The sequence below is a fragment of the Colletotrichum paranaense genome, assembly GCF_030867605.1.
Source record: "Colletotrichum paranaense strain IMI 384185 chromosome Unknown Scaffold_6.1, whole genome shotgun sequence".
Taxonomy (NCBI): Eukaryota; Fungi; Ascomycota; class Sordariomycetes; order Glomerellales; family Glomerellaceae; genus Colletotrichum; species Colletotrichum paranaense.
This window is the reverse complement of record NW_026848964.1, coordinates 2,706,274-2,725,460: the sequence shown is the minus strand read 5'-3', so window position 1 is coordinate 2,725,460 and position 19,187 is coordinate 2,706,274. Positions and strand designations below refer to the sequence as shown.

The following is a 19,187-nucleotide window of genomic DNA, read 5'->3' as shown; positions in this document are numbered from 1 at the left end:
CTTCTCTCAGGTTAAGGTGAGGATCCAAGTTGGAGAACTAGATATCTTCGGACGCTCGGGACGTGGAGGAGCCCAGTTTGTAAGAGGTGCAGGCCAGGGGAGGGAGATTGATTAAGGTATCCGTACATGCACTGCAGATGGCGCCGCACGGGCGGTAGATGGGGCCTGTCAAGCCGATTCAGCCGATATGATTCGCCGCGAGAGTGTTCCTCGCACATGGTGCCGCGCCAGGGGTTGCAGAGTGACAGAGAGAACGACGGGGGGGAGGTCTGCAAATGCTGGGTATTGCTGTGTAGGGGTGATCGAGAGCTGAGACAAAAGAACAATTCCGATATCAAAAGGGTTAGCAGTTGGGGGGGGGGGGGTTAGGCCGGTAAAGTGGGATGGGTGGGGAGGAGAGCGACGTACATGACGGTGAAGTGATGAACGGTGGAAGCCAAGAAGCGGGAGACGAGGTCCGCCACGGAATCCAGGCGCTCTCCTCGTGGTCAATGGCGTCGATGAGTTGGAACCGACCAGGCGGAAAACCTGGAAGTCGAATCGGTGAGGGCGCAGAGGGGCATCTTGGCGTCGCGGCTCGGGGTAGACGTGTCTCCTGGCCTCCATCGTACCCTGGAACGGATCTCGGGCATTGTAGATGCATGGCCTTGCGCTGCCTCTCTCCTGACAGCTGTACCCAGCTTTGCAGCATCGATCAAAGTGCCGAGTCATGACCCGCGAAGTATCAGACAGTTGCTCCAGCGGCCAACAGGCACCACAGACAAGCGAATTGGCGTCGAACTTGGGATGAGAGGCCCGTTGACTGGCGAGGAGAAGCAACTCTACACCACCACCATTACCAGTACAATGTGGTTGTGATGGTGGTGGCTTTCGAGATCCTCCAATGGCAGGCGAGGTAGCCGAAGGTAGCAAACCAAAATAGCAAAGCGACGTTTGGGGGTGTAGAAGAACGTAGCAGAATGATAAAGAGGCGCGGATTATTACATGAGATGCAGTTGAATGCCATGTGCTCTCTTTAATTCATTGGTAATAAGGTACGTATAGCCGCATACCTACTTACGTTGATCTGGTAAGGAAGGAACCTAAGTCGACCTCTCGCTTCCTGCGCATGTCACCTTTGTACGTATCCGTCCTTCGTACCATCTCGTCCTCCGGGCCGGCGGGCGACAGCAGCAGCAGAAGTCGGGGTCGCCCCCTTCCCGAAGTACCTCACCATCCTTCTCCAATAACACCCCTTGTGGAAGGTACAAGTTTCCGTTTGTTTAAGCATGTAGAATGTAGTGGGAAGGCACGAAAGGCAGGTACCTTGGGTAAGGTACGCGGATACCGTGGATGGTACCTTACAGCTGGGGGATCTGGGAGAGCATCGCGGGCAGCGAAACGAGACCAGTGGTGCCCCCTCCCCCTCCCCCCTCCTTACCCCCTGGTCAGCTACGCCCCGCTGACCAATGCCACTGCAAGCACATTGACGGACGAGTCTGCGAGTTTGCAACTCTGTAACGCCGTTTGCCCCCCCCCCCCCCTTCCCCCATGTTGTGGAAAAAGTACTGCGTACCTTTAGGTGCAACAGGAGGTGATGAGTTATGTGATACCGCCCAGCTCAGCTCTTCTCTTTTGTCCATCGTCCTTCCGTCCCATCATTCAGCCGTCAACTTTTCTTTCATCTTTCCCCCTTTCCCACCCTTCCTAACTAGTTATTCAAACTTGCTGGAACTACGGAACTTCTAAGACGTCCAACGCGATAACCTCCCAACTCCCCTTCCTACTTGTCAAAGGTACGTTCGCCCCCCTGGTTGGAACATACCTCACAAGTTCCCTCTCTACGGATATTTCCTTTCGAATCTCTATCTCTCTCAACGTGATTCAAACTCATCAACTCGACTAGTCGACCAACAATCCCACGGTCCACCAACCCGACGAGACTTCTTACGCCACCCCGATTACCTTAAGTCAACCGCTTCACGCTCTGCTTCAGCTCGAGCTTCACCTTGACGAGACACTCCACCGCTGCGGATTCCAGGCCAGACCTAAAACGAAGAGCTTCGGGGTCTATCGCCTTGGGAGGTCCGCTACGGAAACAAGTCCACCTCTCGGCGTTAACAATTCGACCAAGCCACCGCAGTACCGAGCGAATAGCAGTGCCCACCCCTCTGCCGCTGCGCTAGCCATCTGACGCTACCTGCTTGCAAATACCGTGACAGGCCGATTTCCTTTAGGCCCTTTTCGTCTTTTACTTCATCCTCGAAACCCCCCCCCAATTCCTCCTCCCAACTTTGCCGTCTGTCCTTAGACACCCTCCCAATCCCATTGCGCACAGCGCCGCTTTACAACCACTCCGATCAGCTCGTCGACGATAACCCGCGCGCTTCTCGCGCTCATCGGCATCCTCTCACCTTCACAGCAAACCACGCCCCCGGACCTTGCGTCCCGACGACAACCCCGCGAGTGCCCGGCTTCGGTGAACACCGACTCAATTCGTCCAACATGGACCACATGGGCTTCCAGATGCCTCATATGGGGGGACCGCCCCAGATGATGAACCAGCCGCCCCAAATTTTTGGCGCTTACACGCCCGACGGCCTGCCCGTCACGCATATGCCCCCCGACCTTGCTGCTCACATGTTTGGGGACCCGTCTACCCTTCTCGACGATGCAAACGAGGCAAAGAGAAGAAGGATTGCGAGGGTAAGCATCTAAACTCGCGCGACCATCGCCGGCCCTGCCGTGAAGAAGAGTAGAACGCTTACACCAATCATCTGCGCCCGCAGGCTTGTGACATGTGTAGGAAGAAGAAAATCAAGTGCGACGGCAAGATGCCTGCCTGCAGTCATTGCATAAACTACAAGACGGATTGCGTATTCACTCAGGTCGAAAAGAAGCGCAATCCGCCAAAAGGGTATGCTGAGATGTGCTCATATAGTCCTTTCCGCGATATCCGACTAACAAGCTGTCCAGAGCTAAATACATTGAAGGGCTCGAGAACCGTCTAGGCCGCATGGAGAATCTGTTGAGGCTGTCAGGTTGGTGATGCATAAATTGATATGCGTCTGCACATGGTTCTAATCGATTGCGTAGGTCTTCTTGGCGAAGACGACGACGGTGACACGGATCTGGGCACACTCGAAAAGCGATTGGCAGAGAAACAACAGCAGTCGAGACAGGCATCCCAAGCTGCGTCTAACCCTACATCTCCGTCCCAAGCAACATCGGGGCAGAACGAGGCCATGTCAACGCCGCACAGCGCTATAACGTCACCCGAGCCTACCAAAGAATCGCACAGAGATCCCAAGGATGCAGACAAGCGGCGGGCCTCCGTATCCGAGGAGAAGGGTAACGAGGAGGAGGTTGAGGCGCTTTCAGAGCTCATGTGCTCTCTGGTCACCAACCAAAGTGGCGAGACGCGATACATCGGTTCCTCGTCAGGCTTCTCCATCTTTTCGCCCAAGGGTATTCAGTGGGTGAACGAGAAGACGGGCGACAACTCGTTCCAGCAAATGATTTCCGAAGTTTCAATCGACGACCACAAGTGGACCGCCTGGAAACCCGAGGTTTTCAGCGACTTGTTCCGCCGCCCAGTCTTCCGGCCACTGCCTCCCAAGACGGAGGCGTTGTCTCTGCTGAAAGACTTCTTTGAGAACTTCAACTGCATGTTCCCATTGTTTCATCAACCCACGTTCATGCATCTGGTCGAGCGACAATATTCCGACGATCCGTACGAGGGCACCGGTTGGTGGGCGAGTTTGAACTGTGCTCTGGCTTTTGCCCATCGCCTGCGTGTCATGAGTAATCTTGTACCGCAGGAGGAGGACGATAAGGCTTGGGGTTACATGAAAAACGCGTTGGGTACTTTTGCCGAATTATCGATGCGCAACACAGATTTGCTGAGTGTACAGGCCTTGCTCGGAATGGCCCTCTTTATGCAAGGAACTCCCAACCCTCAACCGACATTCCTTCTGGTCGCCACATCCATTCGTCTTGCACATAGCATTGGCCTTCACAAGAGAGGAACTGGCTTCAACCTCAACCCCATTGAGATTGAGCAGCGTAAGCGAGTGTTCTGGATCGCTTACATGCTGGACAAGGACCTTTGCCTCCGAGCGGGCCGCCCGCCAGCTCAGGACGATGACGATATGAACGTCGAGTTACCCGATGCTGATCCGGAAGACAACATTGGTAACATTCCTTTGGCTGATGGTAAGGGTAAGATGAACCTCTTCCGGGTCATGTGCGAGTTTGCCACAATTGAAAGCAAGGTCTACTCTCGACTGTATTCGACCAAGGCCACAAAGCAATCGAGCGGAGAGCTCCTCAACACCATCGGAGAGCTCGACCAGGAACTCGAGGAATGGAAGGACAGGATTCCGATCGATTTCAGACCAGAGCACGAGATCAAGGCGTCGCATACGCCTCTCATCTTGCACGTTGCCATGCTCCACTTGACTTACTACAACTGCTTGACGACGATCCACCGCATGTCAGTCCACCACGGCTACTGGACAAGTCGCCTGTCCAACTATGCCATTCAGGGTCTCAACGCCAAACCCCTCAATCCCCGCGTCTTCTCTTCTGCGGCGCTCTGTACCGCTGCCGCCCGAGCATCGATCTCGCTTCTCAAGTACATGCCACAGGGAGATTCTCCAAGTGTTTGGTAAGTCGAGTCAAAACGCTGATTATTGTGCTTATGACAACTAACCTCGTCTCGTAGGCTTATTCTGTACTTCCCAGTATCGGCCTTGATGACACTGTTCGGAAATATTCTGCAGAACCCAATGGACCCAAGAGCCAAGTCGGATACCAAGTTGATGAATCTCGTGGTCAACTTCTTGTCCATGCTCGGTCAAGAAGCAGAGACCGGAGGTGTGCACCGTATGCTCGGAGTGTGCTCAGAGTTTGAGAGGATAGCCAAGCTTGTCATCGAAAAGGGGGAGAAGGAGCAGTCTTCGCGGAGGAAACGAAAGAGCGACGCCGCTGTCAAGACGTCGTCAAGTCCCGCCGCATCAACACACACACCCAGGCCTGTCTCAGTCACCACTCCAACTCCCCAAACCGTGAACGGTGCAGCTACATCATCGACGACAAACGGCCAATTATCACCAGACTTTGATGGAGAAGCGAATCGGAGGAGGCACGGCTTCAGCCCCATGACGACAACATCGATGCGAGAACCATCGCCGGCACTCCCGTCTGCCGGATGGCCGCAGGAATTCAGTATACCAGAACAACCAAACTTCAACAACTTTGGCGAGATGACAGGATTCGCAGGGCCAAACAGCGCTCGATCGCCGCCAGTAAACATGGGCGGGCCGTTCCAGCAACCTCTCCTGCCGCAAGATCTGTTCGCTCTCCCCATGACTCTAGATTGGGACTGGGCAGAGATGAGCGGCGGTGCGTACCCGACTGTGGAAAACGGCAATGTGGGTTAGTTGATCTCGGAACCCTCAGAGCAAATCCGAAGCGCTAGAGTATTTGATTCGACGGACAACCGCGTCAACAAGTGGTCACTGGACAGAACATTTTTAGGTTGCATAATGTGCATATAAGAGACGACATCACGAACCATTTAACGCATGTACGAGTAATTGGCCTGCTGAACGGAGCTATGGCTGGGAGACTTGTAGGGAGAATCTAGCTAATTAGGCTGTACCCTGCCAAAGAGTGGCGGAAATGACATATTCAAAACTACCAAGGCGATGCTCTAGAATTGTTCCCTTTTTTGAAAGATGCCATGTGATATCCGTATAACGTGCACATTTGAATGAAAGCAGTACTTGCTCTTGGCCAACAACGGTACGGTAGCAAAGCACCAGGTTGTACTCCATACTGCGTAGACATTACTGATGATGTACGTAAGTAGACGGTGGCCTGAGAATCGAGCGGGCGGGACCACTCTAGACCCTGTCCACCGACGCGTGGTATAAATGGAATTCAAGGTGTCATTCATTATTATCGGAGTTTGCGGGCGGAAAGGTCCTTCTTAGCCGAGAACGGGGGGCGCTGGAGGCGGCAGCGGTGGGCCCGGGGGTTTTGCTGGATGGCTGCGGACGGAGTTTGACAGTCACGTGCACCGCTAAAATCTCGGCCTCAATGGGGCCCGACATGAACTCATCACTATGGGAGCTTTTGCCATCATACAGTCATCCTAGGAACACCTGGTCCAATTACCAACCACACCTTACACGATTTTCTCTCACCACCAACGCTGCAACCAAGTGCGGCTGGTGCTCTACATCGCCATCACAAACCCATTGACACCCGACCTAGCATTGTACCAACGACTACCGGGGCGCATCGATGAGATAGCACATTGCTGCACGCGGTTAATACTCCCTCCTACCCGACTCCGGTCGTCCCGCCTCGACACCCCGCGACATACAGACACAACACAACACCATGGCGAGGTTCCTCCGCCAGTCCGCGCAGCTCGCGCGAGCTGTAAGGATCGCTCAGCAGCCGGTAACACGTATGCGCTTCCAGCCCTCCAGAATAGCACGACTCGGACCGCAAGCTCCGCTAGCTTGCTATCGATCGCGGTTTTATTCGACAAACGGCCCCGAGCCCCCGAAGAACGAAAAGGAGACGAATGAGAAGCAACCTGAAAAGAAGGAAGATGCACCTGAGAAGAAGCTGTCCAAAGAGGAGCAAATAAGGAAAGAATGGCCATTGCCCGAAGGATGGGTCTACCTCAACGAGGAGGAGATTGAGAACTTGCTCAAGATGGGACAGAACGACAGACTGCCTCGGTTCCAGAAGGACTTCTTCATCAAGAGTGTGGAGGAGATGAAGCTGTTGGGAGCTCCTCAGGAGCTGAGGGATCTCCTGTTGACACTGAGGGAGCGGAAGCTGAAGATGACGGTCACCGACATCGCCAAGATTCTCCGCGTCTCGACGCAGGTCGCAAAGAGGTTCTCCGAATACGAGCAGACTGTGCTTATGCGCGAGGAGCAGAATCCGACAAAGGAGAAGGAGGACGGCGCAAAGGACTCCCAGCAGGGCGAGCAGGGCAAGCAACAGAAGGAAGGGCGCAACTCCAACTCGGAGGGCAACGAGGGCGCACCGGGCGGCGGATTGGGCGGCAAGAGATGGATCTTTGGCATGCTTAGCACCGGCGACCTGATTGTTGCTGCCATCGTCTGGATCGTCGTTCTGCCCTTCTTTGAGTCCATGATCTTCGGCCAGGAGAAGGAGATCACATGGCAGGAGCTGCGAAAGAACTTCCTGGACAAGGGTCTGGTCAACAAGCTGGTGGTCATCAAGAACCCTGGCCGCGTGCGTGTTGAGCTGAACAGGGATGGAGTGCAGTCGGTGTACGGCGGAAACGAGGGCGTCAACCCCAACATACAGTACTACTTTTCCATTGGCTCAGTAGAGATGTTCGAGAAGCAGCTCGAGGACGCCCAGAACGAACTCGGCATCCCTACCTCGGAGCGCATTCCCGTCAGCTACGCCAGCGAGGGTGGCATCATGCCCTTGGTCTACGCCTTCGGTCCCACACTCCTTCTGGTTGGTCTGCTCTACTACACTACAAAGTCGATGGGTGGACGTGGCGGCAACCAGATGTTTGGATTTGGCAAGAGCAAGGCCAAGAAGTTTAACCACGAAACAGCAATCAAGGTCAAGTTTAGCGATGTTGCCGGTATGGACGAGGCCAAGACGGAGATTATGGAGTTTGTCAGCTTCCTGAAGACCCCCGAGCGCTTCGAGAGGTTAGGCGCAAAGATCCCTCGCGGCGCCATTCTTGCCGGACCCCCAGGAACCGGTAAGACGTTGCTTGCCAAGGCCACAGCCGGCGAGTCTGGTGTTCCCTTCTTCAGCGTCAGCGGTTCCGAGTTTGTCGAGATGTTTGTCGGTGTCGGTCCTTCAAGAGTGCGAGACCTGTTTGCAAATGCCCGTAAGAGTGCCCCCTGCATCATCTTCATCGATGAGATCGACGCCATTGGTCGATCAAGACAGGAGGGTAACCGTATGGGCGGCAACGACGAGCGCGAAGCAACTCTGAACCAGATCTTGACCGAGATGGACGGTTTCAACACCCAGGAGCAGGTTGTTGTCCTCGCTGGCACCAACAGAGCCGACATTCTTGACAAGGCGCTGATGCGTCCCGGTCGTTTCGACAGGCACATCTTTATCGATCGCCCGACCATGAAGGGTCGTCAGGAGATCTTCAAGGTGCACCTGGCCAAAATTGTTACCAAGGAAGATATGGACCACCTCATGGGCCGTTTGGCAACTCTGACTCCGGGTTTCTCCGGTGCTGACATTGCCAACGCCGTCAACGAGGCTGCCCTGGTTGGTGAGTTTGATCTGACTTCTAGTTCCTGATCTGCCAAAAATGCTAACTTTATTCTAGCTGCGCGTGCCAATGCCGAGTCAGTGGAGATGATTCACTTTGAGCAAGCCATTGAGCGTGTCATCGGAGGTCTCGAGCGCAAGTCTCTTGTGCTCAACCCCGAGGAGAAGAAGACGGTGGCCTACCACGAGGCCGGCCACGCCATCTGCGGCTGGTACTTCAAGAACGCCGACCCCCTCCTTAAGGTTTCCATTATCCCCCGTGGCCAAGGTGCATTGGGTTACGCCCAGTACCTTCCTCAGGGCGATGCCTATCTCATGACTGTCCAGCAGCTGATGGACCGCATGGCCATGACGCTCGGCGGACGCATCTCGGAGGAGCTTCACTTCCCCACCGTCACAACGGGGGCCAGCGACGACTTCCGCAAGGTCACGCACATGGCGCGCAAGATGGTGACGCAGTGGGGCATGTCGGAGAAGGTCGGCCCGCTGCACTTTGACGACGACCCGAACACGCTGCAGAAGCCGTTTGCGGAGGCGACGGCGCAGGCCATTGACGCCGAGGTGCACCGCATCGTGGATGAGGCCTACAAGCAGTGCCGCGACCTGCTGACAGAGAAGAAGAAGGAGGTCGGCATCGTGGCCGAGGAGCTCCTCAAGAAGGAGATGCTGACGCGCGACGACCTGGTGCGCCTACTCGGCCCCCGGCCGTTTGGCGACAACCAGGAATTTGAAAAGTACTTTGGCGGACAGGGGCAGAAGAGCGCGCCGCCGCCGTTCCCTACGGAAGAGGTCGATAGCCCGCCTGAGCAGCCGCCCGTCGGCCCGTCGCCGACTTTCAAGAGCCTTGAGGACGCGCCGAGGAGATGAAGGGTGTATGTGATCGTAGGTGGATGACGAGGAGGAGGAGGATGTATCGTAGGCGGTGGCATGCGGACGTCAACATGCCGCAAATTGTATTTTTTTTATCAACAACCCCCCGGTTTGTCCCCCTTAAAAAGAACTAGGCTATCTCTCTCTCTCAACTCTTGCCCTTTATGGCGGATGTGTTACTAGTAGAAGGCATATCATCATCATCATTGGGGGCTTTTCTTTCCTGGAGTAAAGATGGGGGAAACAACTTTCTTCATAGTGTTGTACTTGTAGGAAATTATGTAGATACATCTCTACCTATTTTTATTGCTTCCATTGTTTGAAGAAAACATGGAGTTGTGGAGTGAAGATGTATGGTATGCAAAGGGAGGAGTGAGGGCAGGCTGCCTCTCCTTGATGCCGTTTGTGATTTTGGGAGGTTTGTGTGGTGTCCGGTGCTTTTGATGCCTCCTTTGATATGGTTGAGAGGGCTGGTGGTTCGACCTGGGCAGAAATCTAGACTGGTTTTTTTGTGTTTTGAACTGCGTAGTGCAGGTTGTTGGCTTCGGTCCTCGACGATGCGAAAGGACAAGAGGATACCCCCTCATATGGCGACGGGGAAATTACCTTAGGTTACCAACGTTGTGGTGTTCTGGATTCAACGTGCTGTGCAATCTAGGTACTGCTCGATAATCGAAGTCCTACAAGAGTGCGCATGCTCACCGCGAACAACATCACTTGTGACAAACTGATGCCGTTTGAACAGCCCTCCGATACGGGGTGGTCTTGGAGACTTTGGATGTGACCGAAGGCGAATGGAGCCCGTCGCAGTCTGCTATGAAGGGAGATATGGGATTTTTCCCTTTTTTCCACGCTTCGGCTGTAATTTACGCCCTTTGACCTCCGATCGTAGGGGGAAAATCATTTCTGATTGGGGAGGAATTCAACTAGGTAATGCGAATCATGAGCGTGACAGCGAATGAAGTCGGCGAATATCAGCGAAGGGTGAGACTTTAGTCACCCCTTTTCCAAGAATCCCGAACAAGCCAATCCGTCGCAAACCGCAAAGAACGTTACTGGGTCGGATGCGTGCCGACCTCTTTTCGAACATGGTATACGGGCACGGAATTTGATAGTAAGGATAGTAAGTCTCTTGATTGACCCCATTTCAAGCGTGACCGACCGTATTTGGACTCTAAAAAGTATGATACCTATTTTCAGAGGCTTCCATCCATCTTTGAACTCAACGCAATGAATCCAACCTTGACTGGGTGCCGCAACCCGGCGACCCGGGACCCCGAGACTGCAGGGACGAAGATGGGCCGAGATATCCAGCGAGAATTGGGATTGGCACTGAGGCGAATGATTGGTTCACCACACATACACACTGCCACACACACACACGGAGTTATGATGAAAGAGAGAAGAGCAGCGTGCATGCGCAGGGCGCACTAGAAGAAGGTGGTCCCGATCCTGTGGGCAAGGTAGATGGGTAGATGTGTGCCGGTCCTGGCCGTGTGACTGGGTTTGTGCTAGGTAGACGTGTAATCGGCGCCCGCCCGCCACCGAATACAAGTGCCGCGCGAAAGGAGTGAGAAAAAAAAAGAAGGTTGCCGATCGTTTTGTGTAATTTTGCCGACGGATCTCACGCAAGTCAAGCAACCCAACTTCTTGGTACGAGGTAAGTAAGTAGACCTCTTTGGCGGGAAAGAGTACAGTTGGAGAGAGCTTCGGGCCCAAGTGAACTTTGGCCCCGTCGTCCTTTGCTTTTGCTTGCTTACATCGGGGTAAGAAGATGGCTAACATAAACGGCGCAAGAGTCTGACGGACTAGAGGAGCACGAGGGCACGAACTAATGTGTGACTGTTGACTGCAGAATACCTTAGATCTAACTGCGTAGTATCCGTAGACGTCATTGGTAATTCTTCAGTAAGACGAACTACTTACCCTTTCAGTAAGCAAACCACAACGAGGCGCGCGCACGCAGCGGGATTCCCTCGTACGAGGTCAGGTATCCCGTAGGTAGGAAGACGAAAGCAACCAAAAAAAGAGGGTATCGAATAAATCATTCATTCTGCCCAAGCAGAATTTCAATTTAGTTCCAGCAGAGCCAATCAAGAGCGCCGATTCATTCCCATTTTGCTTCGGGTTTCCAAGACTGGGGTTGCCGGCGGAGGAAAGGGTGGGAAGAGAGGGGGGGGGGGACAATAGGTACGGAGTAGGTACTGCATTGAAAATACCTGGATATCGCAAAACTTCCAGGTGCCAAGGTACCTAACGGAGGGCGGCTATACTGCAGATATGCACGTGGCGAGAACTTGCTTCGGCGATCGGCCTTTGTCAGTTTTTTTGGTGACCAGACGGTTCGCTGACTCGGCGAGGAGCGGTGACGGCAAGGAAGCGGGAGGCGACCGACGGCGGCGGGGTGGGGGGAGAGGGAAGAACTGGTGAGGGTTACCTGTGACCTGCCCGAAGTATTGGTGGTGTACGGAGTAATACACTAGGAACTTCCGTTACAACCGTGTTTTCCGTCACCTCTCCTCTGTGCGAGTGAGTCTATTGCGACAACTCTATCATGATGATGCCAAACTCTGTCACTTTCTCTCCTTCTCTGAAGAAATCACTCACATAATCTCATTGCCGTCGTAAGATATTGTCGTTGAATTCCACCCAAGATCGCTCCCTGTTCGAGATCTCCAGCGGGGTGGGGCCGTGTCGTCTTCGAAATTTGTCTCGTCGACCAATCTAGATTCAGCGTTTTCCGTCAGGACCAGGAACTCAGGAAATCAATCATCCTCTTTTCGGTCTTGTCCCCCCCCTTGTCTCTTTGCGTAACTTTTCTTCCTCCTTCTGCGACCAAATCCAGGTCTGTCGTTACATTTCGCACCTCTTTCGATATCCACTCAATTCCAACTTCAACCTGCGGACCCCCGTATTCACTGCCGTTTTTCTCTGGACTCTCGCAGCGCGTAGACGAACCCGCGATCTCCACTCCGTCATTGAGAGACAATAACCCTCCCCGGCTTGGGTTGGGTTTCTTGGAGACTTGAGGCGAAGGAAACCTTGCCTCGGCCGCCCGTCGCTCTAGTCTGTCTACGGATATCCCCTCTGTACGGATACACAACTTAAATACAACCGCCAACCCGCCCTCTCGGGCGAGGGCGCCCACAAGCATCACGGGTTCCCCAAGTTGCCACCACCCGACACTCAGTATACGAAGAGTCTCAACCGGTTCGGCGGAGTTGAAACAGAGCTTCAAGACGATCTGAAGGCTCTTGTGTTCCCTGCCGACATGATTGCGTATCGGCCTCACATCCTGTTTTGCTGAACTCGTTGTTGGCCCTTGTTTCTACATCTTTGCATTGCTTTCTTTGCATTGTTTGATTGCAGCTTTTTGTTTAGAAGAGACCCTCATCTCTCGTCGCAAGGCGTCATAATTAGCAGTTCCACTGTTTCAAACCGCCAAGCCAGACCTCTCTTACAAGTAATCCGATACTTGATCCACTCGACGGCGAAAACGACGGCGACGACAACGACGGCCATGGTATCTAATCTCGACGAAAAGGCGGTCCTGCCGGGTCGACGCCCCTCGCCCGCGCCGGACGCCACACAGAACGACAGCACCGGCACCGGCACCGGCTCCGGCAACCGCACCTCGCGCAGACCCGGCGGCTGGTGGAAAGTGCACCTTTTCCGCGGTATGGTCAACGACCTCCGTCGTCGGGCGCCCTTTTACGTCAGTGACTGGACCGATGCCTGGGACTATCGCGTGGTGCCGGCCACGGTCTACATGTATTTTGCAAAGTATGTCCGTCTCGTTGTCATCCTCTGTGGTTCTGATCCTTCCATTCCTCTCGGAAAGTATGATGTTTAGCCGGCCGTATGCCAGGATGAAGGTTGGACTTGTGTGCCTAATCTTCTGTTGTAATGTTGCTTTCGATGCCTATTGCTATCAGTTATCTTGATACTCGGCTTGTTGACACTCGGCTTACCGGCTTTGCAGCATCTTGCCCGCGTTGGCATTCTCCCTCGACATGTTTACGAGCACGGGATCGACGTACGGAGTCAACGAGGTCCTCCTAGCTTCCGTTCTCGGGGCTGTGGTCTTCTCTCTACTGGCCTGCCAGCCTCTGGTCATTGTCGGCGTCACAGGCCCCATCACCGTCTTCAACTACACCGTATACGATATCATGGAGCCAACCGGCACAAACTACCTAGCATTCATGTGCTGGATCGGCCTGTAAGTCTCGCCCAAACCCTTTCCTCCCTTCCCTTCCACCTTCACCTCATCACGCACTGACGAAACATTCAACGGGGGGGCAGGTGGTCACTAGTCTTCCACTGGATCCTCGCCGTCACGAACTCGTGCAACTGGCTCCGCTACGTCACGCGCTTCCCCTGCGACATCTTCGGCTTCTACGTGGCCTTCATCTACCTCCAAAAGGGCATCCAGGTCCTCCAGAGGCTGGGCGACGCCGAGCCCTTTTACCTCTCCATCGTCGCCGCCCTGCTCGTCTTCATGGTCGCCTACGTCTGCGCCGGCGTCGGCGGGAGCAGCCTGTTCCACCATCACGTGCGCGTCTTCCTCAAGGACTACGGCACCCCGCTCACTCTCATCTTCTTTACGGGATTCGTGCACATTGGCAGGATGGAACCCGTCGATTTGGAGGTGCTGCCTACTGGTATCGCCTTCATGCCCACGGCGGACAGGAGTTGGCTTGTGGACTTTTGGAACATTCCTGTCGGGGATGTCTTCCTGGCTATCCCCTTTGCTATCCTCTTGACCATTTTGTTTTGGTTCGATCACAACGGTAAGGAACATGCGCTCGACTCTCCCTACCCAAGGCTTCCCAAAACTAATACGAGCTCGCAGTATCTTCACTCATCGCACAGGGAACCGAGTTCCCGCTCAAGAAGCCGGCCGGATTCCACTGGGACCTCTTCTTGCTCGGCCTCACAACGGGCGTGGCGGGCATCCTCGGCCTGCCGTTCCCAAACGGCCTCATCCCGCAAGCCCCGTTCCACACCGACTCCCTGACAGTCAGCAAATCAGAACCCGAGACGGACGAAAAGGGCGAGTTCAAGGGCAGCTACGTGACAAAGGCCTCGCACGTGGTGGAACAGCGCGTGTCCAACCTGGCCCAGGGCCTCCTGACCCTCGGCACGATGACGGGCCCCTTGCTGGTCGTCCTCCACCTCATCCCGCACGGCGTGCTCGCCGGCCTCTTCTTCGTCATGGGCGTGCAGGCCCTCGAAGGGAACGGCATCACCCTCAAGATCCTCTTCCTGCTGCGCGACAAGAACCTGACGCCGCCGGGTCACCCGCTCAAGCAGATCCGCCGGCGTCGCGCCATCTGGGAATTTGTGGCCATCGAGCTCGTCGGGTTCGGCGCCACGTTCGCCATCACGCAGACCGTCGCCGCGGTGGGATTCCCCGTTTTCATTATGCTGCTGATTCCCATCCGCGCCTGGCTTCTGCCGCGCTGGTTCTCACCCGAGGAGCTGAGCGCGCTCGACGAGGCTACGGCGTCGCCTTTCACAATGGAAGGTATCGGTGGGGTCCACGGGGGCGGGGCCTCGGGTGATGATTCGGACGGGACGCGGGTGTCTGATTATGATAATGTTGGGGAGGAGGGACGTGGTAGTAGGCGGGCATCCGGGAACGGCGATGGCATCTTTGCGTCGGCGGAGGAACCGGGGAGAAGTCGGGAGGACGTGGCGGAGATGGGACAGTCTCGGAGTGTGCAGGGTGCGGGAACGACGACGAGGAGAGGAGGGCACGCTGCGACGGCTGATTGAGGTCAGCGTTGAAGTGACCCAAAGATCGGAGAGTATTAGAGAAATACCGTGATGCTTGACCAGTTGATACCCAAGAATATGTACCACTGTTGAAAGATTGAGGGCAGAAAAGGGGATTTGAAGGTGGCCTAGGTCGTGCAAACCGTCCTTCCACCTACTTGCAACCACCAGAGAAATCGTGGGCTACTCCCATCAGCTTCCTCTTTCCACATACGTACGAGATTCAACACAGATTGCTGCACTTTGTACTGGCCGAAAAGCTGCTTTGCTGGCGTGTATACCAACACCTAATAGTGTGTGTTTAGTTGGCGTTGATCAGTATATCAACGCACCTTACTCCGTGTCCAGTTCTACTCAGCCCCAGTGACAGTGAACCTCCCGGCAACGTGTCAAAGAAGGAAGAACACAGGGTCTTCTCACATAACTACACCTGTAGACTCTGGATCAAGCTAACAATTGGACAGCTTTTTACGCGTCAGTAATGGGATTGACACATTGATTCTGGGCAGTAGGAGCGGTCAGCGTCCGCTCGGCCCAGCACGCCCCGCAAGCCCGTTTAGGCAATCGGGGTCTCTGTGATTGGCTTCCAGTTTCCCTGATACGAAAGCCGCTGGTGTTTGGCATGAGCTCGCTTAGCAAGTCAGTATCGGTTCTGCTGAGGGAGGGAGGAGCCTGCGGACAGGCGTACTTTTTAGAATCATTGGCTTCTGAAGAATCTTGACTGTAGTCTGTTTGGTTGACGAGAAGAAGGGACTACCGTGTAATTGACAGGAACGGGGACGGGACGTTGGAATTGAGGATGCGGCGGTGGTCAGTGCGCCTCACACCATACTTTTCTTCTACAACCCCACGATCCCTCACTCCTCGTCCTCTTTACCGTCTCTCTCACATCATCTCTTTCGCCTAACGTCGCCTTCAACACTGGGCGGCAATCGATCGAGTCGTCGTCGTCGTCGGCGCCGCCTGATTCTCAGCCACATTCCATGTATAACGGTTCGGGCAACCCTGGGCCGCTCGCTCGAATACAGCTCTGATCTTGACTTCGTCGCCGAATTAAGCGTTGAAGCGTGCATGGCTCGCTCGTTGTCTACTAGGCCTGACGTTACGTTACTATGTCGTCTCGGCTGAGGTCGACACGGTGCAAAACTCACATCCCGGAGAGAAACCATCATCCTTCGAGGGTCTCTTTCTAGCGGCACATGGGAAACCAGATTCGTGCCATGATCGGTAGCTCACTGACCCTTCCCCGCCACGGGAAGCTTGCAATAGCGGACAGCTTCCGCCATTGGCTCGCCTTGGACTCGAAGCCTTCGACGGCATGAACCCGGGGGGTCACGCCGACCCTCCCGTCAGGTCCTCACGGCAACGCCCTCCGTGATAGGCCGTCTCCTGCAGGGCAACTGGTAAGGTATGAGGAACTTCCGTCGCTCAACCACGAGATCCAATCATCGCATCTCCCCAAGGTCAACAAAAGGGCCCAATACCGAATACGCAGTCAACTTGCTTCAGTCCTAGCGTTGAACCCCGCATCGTACCGAACGATGAGGTACCTCAGAGTACCGAGAGCCTTGGTGTGGTTGGGCACTCGCGGAGCCCTACGTCCTCCACCTATCATGCTGCGGCGGCCGGGTCTCTGTCGTCGGCCGTCTGCCTCCGGACACACGCATCGAGCCAAGCGTCCTCATACGACAAACGAGGACCAGCTGTCGCCCGATCTGACGCCTCGGGAACTAATCGCCTTGGCCCAGCCTGGATGAAGACACGCCCTCCCTCCCCGCCTCAACTACGTTGAAGCTGTCGGCCTGGACAATCGCGGCCTCTTGCATGTCTTGCGCATCTCTACCTCCGTATTACTTCGGCAAAGGTTGACTTTAACTTGGCCTCATGTAGCCGATTGTACCCACGCGTAAGTAACCATCTACTGCAGTCCCTCCGTCGATCTGACAATCCTCACGGCATACAGCCCGCCAGTTCTCTTCATAAGTACGGAAAATCCGGGGGTCACAACGTACCGTACCATCCAGACCCCATCCCCACGGGGTAGCACAAGGTTAATACTCTGTCCCTTGGGTAGCTGGAGCTTAACTTTGATACCACGTTCCAGTAATTTATCCAGCTCTCGGGGAGGTTGGGGCATTGGCCGGCTGCCTGCCTGCCGTTCAATCGGGCTATGCCTGTGTCATCTGTCACCGAGAGGATTTGATAACCCGCAGCGGGCGGTTCTGTCAAAGGCTCGAAGCAGTTGCCACATATAGGGTGCGGAACCAGGTACAACTTTGCCAGCCAACAGCCGAGACAACAGATCCGGGAAAGGCCTGCCTTTTTCGTTTCATGCTTTCTTTTTCTCCTTTTCGCCCTCACAAATCCTGCTTTGGTCCCGGATCATGTATCCCTGCTGTCAGATGAGCTACCGTAGCAAGTAGCTGCCGCAGAATGTCTCTTTTCCTCGCCGCCTCCATCATACGGGGTAGAGTCCTAAAGGCCTCACGTTAAAGACATCCTTGAAATGGCCTGCCGCCTGCTGCCCAACGTCGAAACCACATGTCTCTCTTGTACTCCACAGAGGTTTCGCCTCAGCACGCAAGTGGTGCAAGGCAGTAGGACAAAGACAGAACAGGATACGACGGGACAGAGGGTCACATCCTCATTGCCCCAAACCACGCGATCCAAGACTTTACCTGTGTATCGTGGCAGATCCGATGCTTACGGCACGATTCAAAGGGCCGCGGATCTTTGCCATACCGCAGCGTGGCTTGAGGTAGTACCTGGAGAGAGAGAACAGCTACTGCTGCTACCTTGGATGCTTAGCGGTAAATGTGTCCATCACAATGACACTCGGTCTCCTGAGAAGAGATGGTGATGGTCTGATGGCTGTACCCTTGGACCACAAACAGCCACGGCAGGGGTTGGGAAGGGGGAGGCGTGCACATCAAACAAGGTGACCAGGAACCAAGAACAAAACAAGACGGAGTATGTAAGTTGCCGGTACTTCTCCATTTTGCCATGGTGGTACGTTTCTCGATTTTGAGACAGAGGAAAGATGAATGACACCGATACCGTCCCTCGCCACTGGTATCCCCGCCATTCCGGGAGGAAGGCATGGCTTCACGGGAAAGGGGGGGAGGGGGCGTGTAACCGTTCAGAAAGGACCACGCTCGTTGGCTTCAGTTCCTTTGAGCTTAAGCTTAATCGAGTTGACTCCGACGAAGCCGATCTCGACCGTGAGCAGTGAATGGAGGGGGCTGCGTGGGGGGTAACCTAACTGCATGGAGGACTCATTCAGGGTATGCAAAGTTGGGTGAACTTGACGAGAAAGCTTACCGGCATTGAGTCTTTGGTATGGCTTCAATCATCATCCTTTTGCCTGTTCCGCCAGAAGGGAGTTTGGGCATACTACGTAGCATTATCTACTACCTCCCGGCCTTACGAGGTTGTATCCTCGATCTTGAGGGTCTCATCGCTCTGTTCAAAGGACCCCGAGTAGCCTTGGATGGCCTCCGTCTGGTCGGGTTAAGTTCGTAGGTAAGGTAAGCTGCAGTAGGCCCGGCGGCGGTACATGAGGGGGCAAGGGGGGGGGGGGTCTTACAGCTGCCAGAAAGATATACTCTCTGCCTACTTACTTAGTATTGACAAGAGCAAGAGTAAGAAGAGCCCTCCATTGAGCTGCAAGACCAGAGCAAGAGGCAAAGAAAAGAGTAGGATCGTGGGGGAGGAACCGGCGAGCTCGTCCGTCTTGCCAGCTCCCGTGATTCCCCCGCCCCCCCTTGCCCGGACCAGCACCGCCGAGAATGAAGCCGGCGGAGGAAGCGGACGAGCGAGCGGGGACCAACCAGAGCACAGCATTTGGACGCCTCCGGCCGGATCGCAACTAGTTTCCGGTGATGAGGAACCGGGGGGGCAGATTAGTGGAGGGAAACCACTCGTGACCAACAACAATGCAAACTACACTGCACTTGTTGCTAAGCGGGTCGAGGAATCATTCGGTTATGGAGGTCTCCTTCCTCGGATTCACTCACAGAGTCAGATCACTCGATGACCTGGCATACCGGTCATCTCGAGAGCTACTCTCCAGTCCTCGCTGCTAAGTCGTGTTTTGGGAAGGGCTTTTAGGTAAGGTAGTTAAGCTTATGGATCGACCTCGGTTCAGTTTTCAAGGGCGGGATGAAGCGAGACGAGACGAGACGTCCAGAGTTACATGAGGCAAGGTCTATGGTGACCCATCACAAACACAATTGTTGGAAAGAAAACCT

At 54.7% G+C, this 19,187-nt stretch overlaps 5 protein-coding genes across 5 annotated transcripts; 4 read left to right on the top strand and 1 right to left on the bottom strand.

The window, feature by feature from the left end:
* Positions 1–168: 168 nt before the first annotated feature.
* CPAR01_08569 (uncharacterized protein) lies at positions 169–1,143 on the bottom strand (the record flags this gene model as incomplete). Its single annotated transcript, XM_060492837.1, has 2 exons — positions 169–1,009; positions 1,061–1,143. 2 exons carry the CDS (start codon positions 1,141–1,143, stop codon positions 169–171), a joined length of 924 nt encoding a protein of 307 aa, XP_060349207.1.
* A 1,143-nt stretch (positions 1,144–2,286) lies between these two features.
* Positions 2,287–5,423, top strand: CPAR01_08568 (fungal specific transcription factor; the record flags this gene model as incomplete). The annotated part of the gene is made up of 5 exons (XM_060492836.1): positions 2,287–2,685; positions 2,769–2,896; positions 2,956–3,020; positions 3,076–4,648; positions 4,706–5,423. Coding segments are annotated over 5 exons (2,883 nt in total), but the record flags the coding sequence as incomplete, so codon positions are not given.
* A 967-nt stretch (positions 5,424–6,390) lies between these two features.
* CPAR01_08567 (ATP-dependent metallopeptidase HflB) lies at positions 6,391–9,156 on the top strand (the record flags this gene model as incomplete). Its single annotated transcript, XM_060492835.1, has 2 exons — positions 6,391–8,290; positions 8,348–9,156. The coding sequence occupies 2 exons, from the start codon at positions 6,391–6,393 to the stop codon at positions 9,154–9,156; spliced, it is 2,709 nt and encodes a 902-aa protein (XP_060349205.1).
* Positions 9,157–12,679: 3,523 nt separating this feature from the next.
* On the top strand, positions 12,680–14,937 carry CPAR01_08566 (uncharacterized protein; the record flags this gene model as incomplete). The annotated part of the gene is made up of 4 exons (XM_060492834.1): positions 12,680–12,942; positions 13,142–13,378; positions 13,462–13,949; positions 14,012–14,937. The coding sequence occupies 4 exons, from the start codon at positions 12,680–12,682 to the stop codon at positions 14,935–14,937; spliced, it is 1,914 nt and encodes a 637-aa protein (XP_060349204.1).
* Positions 14,938–16,478: 1,541 nt separating this feature from the next.
* On the top strand, positions 16,479–16,694 carry CPAR01_08565 (uncharacterized protein; the record flags this gene model as incomplete). The annotated part of the gene is made up of 1 exon (XM_060492833.1): positions 16,479–16,694. One exon carries the CDS (start codon positions 16,479–16,481, stop codon positions 16,692–16,694), a length of 216 nt encoding a protein of 71 aa, XP_060349203.1.
* Between the last annotated feature and the right edge of the window lie 2,493 nt (positions 16,695–19,187).